At 42.8% G+C, this 7,457-nt stretch overlaps 2 protein-coding genes and 1 pseudogene across 2 annotated transcripts; 2 read left to right on the forward strand and 1 right to left on the reverse strand.

The window, feature by feature from the left end:
* Window positions 1-44: 44 nt before the first annotated feature.
* On the forward strand, window positions 45-428 carry LOC118525484 (cytochrome c oxidase assembly protein COX20, mitochondrial pseudogene; annotated as a pseudogene).
* Window positions 429-1,917: 1,489 nt separating this feature from the next.
* Window positions 1,918-3,227, reverse strand: RPL36AL (ribosomal protein L36a like). The gene is made up of 2 exons (XM_036076258.2): window positions 3,085-3,227; window positions 1,918-2,352 (listed from the first exon to the last, which is right to left on the reverse strand). Exon 2 carries the CDS (start codon window positions 2,333-2,335, stop codon window positions 2,015-2,017), a length of 321 nt encoding a protein of 106 aa, XP_035932151.1. The 5' UTR covers window positions 2,336-2,352; window positions 3,085-3,227; the 3' UTR covers window positions 1,918-2,014.
* Window positions 3,228-3,303: 76 nt separating this feature from the next.
* MGAT2 (alpha-1,6-mannosyl-glycoprotein 2-beta-N-acetylglucosaminyltransferase) lies at window positions 3,304-5,837 on the forward strand. Its single transcript, XM_036076122.2, has one exon. It carries the CDS (start codon window positions 3,776-3,778, stop codon window positions 5,114-5,116), a length of 1,341 nt encoding a protein of 446 aa, XP_035932015.1. The 5' UTR covers window positions 3,304-3,775; the 3' UTR covers window positions 5,117-5,837.
* Window positions 5,838-7,457: the final 1,620 nt, after the last annotated feature.

Genomic DNA, 7,457 nt, shown 5'->3' on the forward strand with positions numbered 1-7,457 from the left:
TTTAAAATCAAGAATTCTATAATTAAGTAAAACATCTTACAATTTTCTAAACTCAAAATGGTGAGGGATTACCAATAAATATGTAACTACATTAAAACATGGTTCTTTTAGAGAGGCCATGGCCGCCGCGCCGGAGCCCGGCGAGCCCGCCAAGGGGAAGCCCTTTAAGCTCCTAGGAATTTTAGATGTTGAAAACATTCCCTGTGCACGGGATTCAATATTGTATGGTTCATTAGGATCTGTTGTGGCTGGCCTTGGACATTTTTTGCTAACTAGTAGGATTAGAAGATCATGTGATGTTGGAGTAGGAGGATTTATCCTGGTGACTTTAGGATGCTGGTTCCATTGTAGGTATAATTATGCGAAGCTAAGAATCCAGGAAAGAACTGCCAGAGATGGAATTAAAAATAAGATTTTGTATGAAAGTACCCACCTTGACCCTGAAAGAAAACAAAGCCCCAGCAAGAACAGTAGCTGAGCGGAATCGAGCTTGAGGATACAACTCTGTGGAGTCAGTGTGAATAAAATGGAGGGCAACTCTATTAAACCTCATATGTACCATTAGACTTTCAATCAAGTAAATAAAAGATGTGTTGGTTGTAAAAAAAAAAAAAAAAAAAAACATGGTTCTTTTAAAAATGTATTGTGGCATATTTAACTTGTGTGTATCTGATTTTTACATGTTCTTGTAGAAAAAGTTGTTTTTATTATTTTTTAAGATTTTATTTGAGAGACAGAGTGTGCACAAGGGGGCGGAGGGGCAGCAGAAGGAGAAACAGACTCCCCACTGAACAGGGAGCCAGAAACTGGCTGGATCCCAGGACCCTGGGATCATAACCTGAGCCAAAGACAGAGCTTACTGACAGCCACTCAGGCGCCCCAAAAGTTACTTTTTCATCAACAAATGCAGATGTATCTATGTTGGGACTAAGTGCTAACCAGCTGTTACTCCTACACCCTAGCGCTTTGCATTACTCATCTACAGCCATCCCATGTAAATATCTAGGCCAACTTAAAAATTCTTGTACAAAATGCAGAATTTGTCTTCTCACAACCCATACCCTTTGTCACTTTTTGCTTTTGATACTCATGTTTTGCCTTCCATGGGTTACAAGGCTCACTTTGAGTTTCAGCCTTCCATTCTATTTTCAGTGGTAACTGCGTACTTTCTCAAACCTCCCAATAACCAAGAAGTTGTAACATTTGAGTATCTCCCAGAGTAACTTCTAAAAGAATCAAAAAAGTTTATGCCATCATGGACTCATGGTTTTTTTTCACTAGCTTCAGAATGTCTTGCAGTTAGAAGTCAGTTTTAAATTGCTGCCTTACATTCAGGACCAGTCTAACACAGTGCTGTCCAAAAAAACTGATGGAAATATTCTGTATCTGTGTTGTCCAATAGGTTAGCCAGTCAGCATATGTGGCTGTTGAGCACTAAAGGTAGCTAGTGTAACTGAGGAACTGCATTTCTTATTTAAATATCTATATATGGCTAGTCCTCCCTACTGGACACTAATTTGCAAGTCAGCTCTTTTTATACCCCAACTTGGATACTCTGCCCCACTCAGTCTGCCTAATTTATCCTCATTTCCTTTTTTAAAATCTGATTGAGACCTTTCCCAGCAGCTCAATTGTGATTATGAATTAACCTAACACATATATTTGAAATTGACCAGAAAAAGTAAAGAAAGTAGCAGTTCTTTCCCTGGTATGTGGTTTATATCCATAACCTAGTTTGTAAAGTTGGGAGGTGGAACTCCTGTCTTCTTTATATATAAATACAAAATTCCAATTTTGTGGAACTAAATTTAGTAATTTGAGGATAAACCTTAGTTCATTGACACATTTGCTATTTCCTTAATTTTGAATCACATTAAGCATGTCATTCTATTTAGATTTCTAAAAAAACACAAAATATTTGGGTAAAAATATCACTCTCTTTATTTTCATACAGGTTTAATTTTCCTACAGCGTCAACATTTTCTTCTCAAAAATAAAAGAAGAATCTCAAAGCTTAGAACTGGATCACTTGACCCTTTCTCTTCTTATCTCCTCCCAACTCAAAATGCTTGCATCTCTTAATGGCCAGCATCCTCTTGGACCTGCAGTTAGGTTCAACACATTCAAGCCTCAGCACAATCTTCTTTGTGGTTTTAGCCTTCTTCCGGAAAATTGGCTTTGTCTGCCCACCATAGCCACTCTGCTTCCGATCATAGCGTCTCTTTCCCTGGGCATAAAGGGAATCCTTGCCCTTCTTATACTGGGTCACTTTGTGAGGCTGATGCTTTCCACACTTCTTACAGAAAGTCCTTCGGGTTTTAGGAACGTTGACCATCTCTGCAGTAGCGCTGTCTGCACGATGAAAATGTAAAACATTTTAAGTTACAGTAACAGACTTCAAACATTTTTAATAAAGTGCTTTAAGAATATAGGACACATTACAAAATTACATAAATCAGTAATGTATAAACCCACCAAGTACTCCTTTTACGTATGAGTCAATACACCTAGAAGTGCACACCTTTTTGGAATGCTTAGAGCGTTTATGGAATGAGACGAAAAATCAGCAAAAAGCAGTACAGGGGCGCCCAGCAGCCAGTTCCCCGTACAAAGTGGGTTCCTTTGGAGCTTAATTTACAGTGGCTGTCCCAAGAAGAAAAGCATAGTGGTGTTTATCTAATTTTATTTCTCAGAGAGGACCAAAGCTAGAGTCTCCGACTCCCTCGCACCCTCTTCCTCCATGTTCTAGCTGCTGGGTATAGCCCGGTCCAGTGCGGGATTTCAGTCAGTAGCTACAGCTACGGCCCGCCTCCGTTCCTTCTCCGGGAACCGCAGCAGTCTCGCTTCACTTTTCCCCTCCGAGGCACCGGCACCCGTCAGCAGCCCTGAAGGCTGACGTGTCCTTAGTAAGTGTCTCCCGGCCCACTAGCCGCCATTCGTGAGCCCCCTGCCGAGGGGAGAAGCCAGTTAATTCTGCCAAGACAGCGAGTCTCGCCCTCCAGTTCCTACAAGGGCCTGGTCCATCCCCAGATTCTGAGCACTGGAGGCTCCTGCTGAGACCGCTACACTCCCGTCTTAGCTTACCTGGAAACTCGACGTCCGCGCTCCTCGCCTCGCTCTGCCCGCGCCTAACAGGAAAAGGGAGGAAGAAGCGGAAGTAGGAACTGAGCGTGAGCGACAGTGCTACGGACCAATAGGCAGCAGGCAGCGGGGGCCTGTCGTCTCCGGACGCGTCCGGGAAGCTCCAACCAGCGGCCCAAGGGGCGGGCCGGAGGGGTGTGGGCCCAAGGGCCGCGGCGCTCCGCGGGCCAGTCGCGGGTTGTCAGAACGGTCGGCGCCGGAGTGGGGCGAGGCTACGTCGCTCGGTCTTGGCGGTCTGGGGCCCGCGTAAGGATGAGAGCGCAGAGGACGCAGGGCCGCTGGAGGCGCAGGTAACCAAGCGGGGGTGCGGTGGGGCCGCGGCGGGACTTCTTCCGGGACCCGTGCTGAATGGAAAGGACCGAGGCGACGCCGAGCCGCGGCTCCTAGCGGCGGGGCCGCTGCCCGAGCTGCAGCTGCCAGGCGAGGATGTGTGGAGCCCGGGCGGCGCGGGGGAACTGAGACCCTTCGGGCCCCTGGACTCCCGGGGTCCGGGATGAGTTAGCTGGGGCAGCCGCGGGGGCCAGTTCTGACTGCTACAGGCCAAGGCGACGGCCACCACCCGCCCGCCCCTTCTGTGCAGAAGCCGCTAGCTCCTTTTCGCGCCCGCCCGCCCGCTCTCCCTGCCCTGGAGACCATGAGGTTCCGCATCTATAAGCGGAAGGTGCTGATCCTGACGCTCGTGGTGGCCGCCTGCGGCTTCGTCCTCTGGAGCAGCAATGGGCGACAAAGGAAGAACGAGGCCCTCGCCCCGCCGCTGCTGGACGCCGAGCTCGCGCGAGGAGCGGGCGGCCGGGGCGGGGACCATTATGCTGTGTCCGTGGGCATCCGCCGGGTCTCCAACGAGTCGGCGGCTCCTCTGGTCCCGGCGGCCCCGCAGCCCGAGGCGGACAACCTGACGCTGCGGTACAGGTCCCTGGTGTACCAGCTGAACTTTGACCAGACGCTGAGGAATGTAGATAAGGCCGGCTCCTGGGCCCCCCGAGAGCTGGTGCTGGTGGTCCAGGTGCATAACCGGCCGGATTACCTCAGACTGCTGCTGGACTCACTCCGAAAAGCCCAGGGCATTGACAACGTCCTCGTCATCTTTAGCCATGACTTCTGGTCGACAGAGATCAATCAGCTGATCGCTGGGGTGGATTTCTGTCCGGTTCTGCAGGTGTTCTTTCCTTTCAGCATTCAGTTGTACCCCAGCGAGTTTCCAGGCAGCGACCCCAGAGATTGCCCAAGAGACCTGGAGAAGAATGCAGCTTTGAAGATGGGATGCATTAATGCTGAGTATCCCGACTCCTTTGGCCATTATAGAGAGGCCAAGTTCTCCCAAACCAAACACCATTGGTGGTGGAAGCTGCATTTTGTATGGGAAAGAGTCAAAGTTCTTCGAGACTATGCTGGCCTCATACTTTTCCTAGAGGAGGATCACTACTTAGCCCCAGACTTTTACCATGTCTTTAAAAAGATGTGGAAGTTAAAGCAGGAAGAGTGTCCTGAGTGTGATGTTCTCTCGCTGGGGACCTATACGGCCATTCGCAGTTTCCATGGCATTGCTGACAAGGTAGATGTGAAAACTTGGAAATCCACAGAGCACAATATGGGTCTAGCCTTGACCCGGGATGCATATCAGAAGCTGATTGAGTGCACAGACACTTTCTGTACTTATGATGATTATAACTGGGACTGGACTCTTCAATATTTAACTGTATCTTGTCTTCCAAAATTCTGGAAAGTACTGGTTCCTCAAGTTCCTAGGATATTTCATGCTGGAGACTGTGGTATGCACCACAAGAAAACCTGTAGACCATCCACCCAGAGTGCCCAAATTGAGTCACTCTTAAATAATAACAAACAGTACTTGTTTCCAGAAACTCTAATTATCAGTGAGAAGTTTGTGGCAGCCATTTCCCCACCTAGGAAAAATGGAGGGTGGGGAGATATTAGGGACCATGAACTCTGTAAAAGTTATAGAAGACTGCAGTGAAAAATCACAATTACAAAAGCAAAAGTCACAGTCTTCTATTTTTGATATTTGTCCAAACAGAATATACAATTGACTAAAAGGGTTTAGGAACTGGTTTCTGCTTTAATACGGAAAAAAAAAAAAATTCTTGTAAAAGGTGTCCAAATATAGTAATCTTTTCCTTCTATGTCTGATTAAAATTTAAACACAAGTTTTCATTTCAGGAGTTGGGTTTTAAAGTTCAATCTGTATCTGCTAAAGGTAATCATTGTTAATTGGTAAAAGAAAAGAGGGGAAATTTTATTTAAATTGCATCTATTAATCTTTTTATCTGGAACTTTGTACACTTTTCCACTTTCAAAACTTATTTTAAGTACAGCAGACTTTATTTAAAACTGTCATAGCAGTAAAAAGTATTACAATGGAATTGTTAGTATTAATCGAACAAGCCCAATTTCACTCTTTACACGGTTACTAGGAAGGGATTGCTTCACTGGTTTTATAATTCAAAAGTTATGTTTGTTAAACACCCTATCAGAACAGACATTTTCAGTATTACAGATTCCTCTATTACTGTGTTAAGATTTGCCTGTGCTTTGGAACCTTCTTGGAACACACTTTCTTTTGGAATGTATTTGATAAGAAAGTTTAAACACTGTTTTCACCTCAATGTAGAAATACAGTGGGTTTTTTTTTTTTCTTTTAGTGCTGCCAAAATAAAATACTCATTTTTGCATAAAAAGGTTCCTAATTATTTTGCAGAATAAATTTTGTTTACTCTTTACACCAAAATTCAGTGAAGGCATTCTAGAAGTTTTAAAGTTTACATTACATCTTCATGTGTACTATTTGTACATCATATAACTGAGTTTGAAATAAAGAAAACCCCACTCTGGACAATGCATTCCCTTTAGAAGAGACTGGCTTTCAAATTAGCCAAGCATAGATAATGAACAATAAAAAGCTGCTGTGTAAGTAAAATACAGACTAAATTGTTTTCAAAAGCCAGAAATGATAGAAAGTTCAGTCATGCCAAAGAGAAAATGTTCTAGTGCCAGCTCTAACTGAAATTATACTTGTTAAAAGGACATAGTAAATAATAGGAAACACGCTTAAAATTTACTCCATATTTAATGTGGAAGTTTCTCTTAATAGTATGTAATTGCATTCACCCAGAAGTTACTCAGACACTAATTTCTGTGTAGATAGGACATCATTTCAGTCTAAGAAAATTGTGTATTAAATGGACAATTTTGAAATTATTTCGTCAAATTAAGTCATATGGTTGACAAAATGCATGTGGTCGTTCTAGGTGGAACAAAATAGATCTCTTGCTTTATGAGCTATATTTTTATTACCCTCACAGCCCAGTTTGGTTCCAGATTTTATAGGGGTTCTAAATGTAAATCAGGATGAATTGCTAGGCTTTGTACTAGCTTTTGGTGCTCTGATCTGACTTTCACCAGTTCAAAGGACTAAAAAAATGAGTTAATTTCCAGGACTAAGGGAAGCCAGAGGTTTGAATTAGCTATTTTGAATGAGAAATAGATCAGATAAACTAGCTCATGGCTTTGGGGTCTGCAATTAGATCAACAAATATTTTCCTTTCTACATTTTCTTTCATGCTGTACTAAAAATTTTTGTGAGAAAAAAACCTATTCGGATTTTCTCCTGGCCTCCAATATAAATATTAATAACTTAGCCACTGTTAAGATAAATTATCTGTTGCCCTTTTTAGCTATTACAAGAGAAACTGACTAGAAAACACTGGCTTTTTGGTTTGTTTTCATGTAATATAGTGAAGACAATTTTCCTATGGGAGCAAATTCCCAGATTTTTAATTGTTCTAAAATTCATAAATGTAGGGGTACCTAGCTGGCCCAGTTGGTGGAGTGTCTGACTATTGATCTCAGGGTTGTAAGTTCGAGCCCCACATTTGGGTATAGAGATTACTTAAAAGCTTTTAAAAAAATTGATAAATGTATTCTATAAAACCAAGAAATGTTTTAACAACAGTAACTTCCAAAAACATCTTTTAAGTTGAATTTTAAAGGCATCACTAAATAACCTGTATAACTCTCTCTCTATATATATATAGTGTGTGTGTGTGTGTGTGACACACATAAAATACAGAGTTGAAGCAAAAATACTAAATTTCATTCAGTGTATTTGTATTGTAATTGGATGGTTAATATTGGTTAGTAAAGTTCTAAGAATCTCTTTTTCAAGCATAAATACATCCTATTTAGTGAAACCTAAAGGCATAGTTTGGAGATTTCTACCCCTACCCACACACACATACTGATTAATTTCTAGTAAATTGCGTTCTTGAAAATTACTTTTTGTAACAGACACAACTTAG

This window comes from Halichoerus grypus, chromosome 8 (assembly GCF_964656455.1).
Source record: "Halichoerus grypus chromosome 8, mHalGry1.hap1.1, whole genome shotgun sequence".
NCBI lineage: Eukaryota > Metazoa > Chordata > Mammalia > Carnivora > Phocidae > Halichoerus > Halichoerus grypus.

What these genes read in the sequence shown, in the direction of transcription:
- RPL36AL (XM_036076258.2), bottom strand. Translation starts at nt 2,335, where the DNA reads ATGGTCAACGTTCCTAAAACCCGAAGGACTTTCTGTAAGAAGTGTGGA.
- MGAT2 (XM_036076122.2), top strand. Translation starts at nt 3,776, where the DNA reads ATGAGGTTCCGCATCTATAAGCGGAAGGTGCTGATCCTGACGCTCGTG.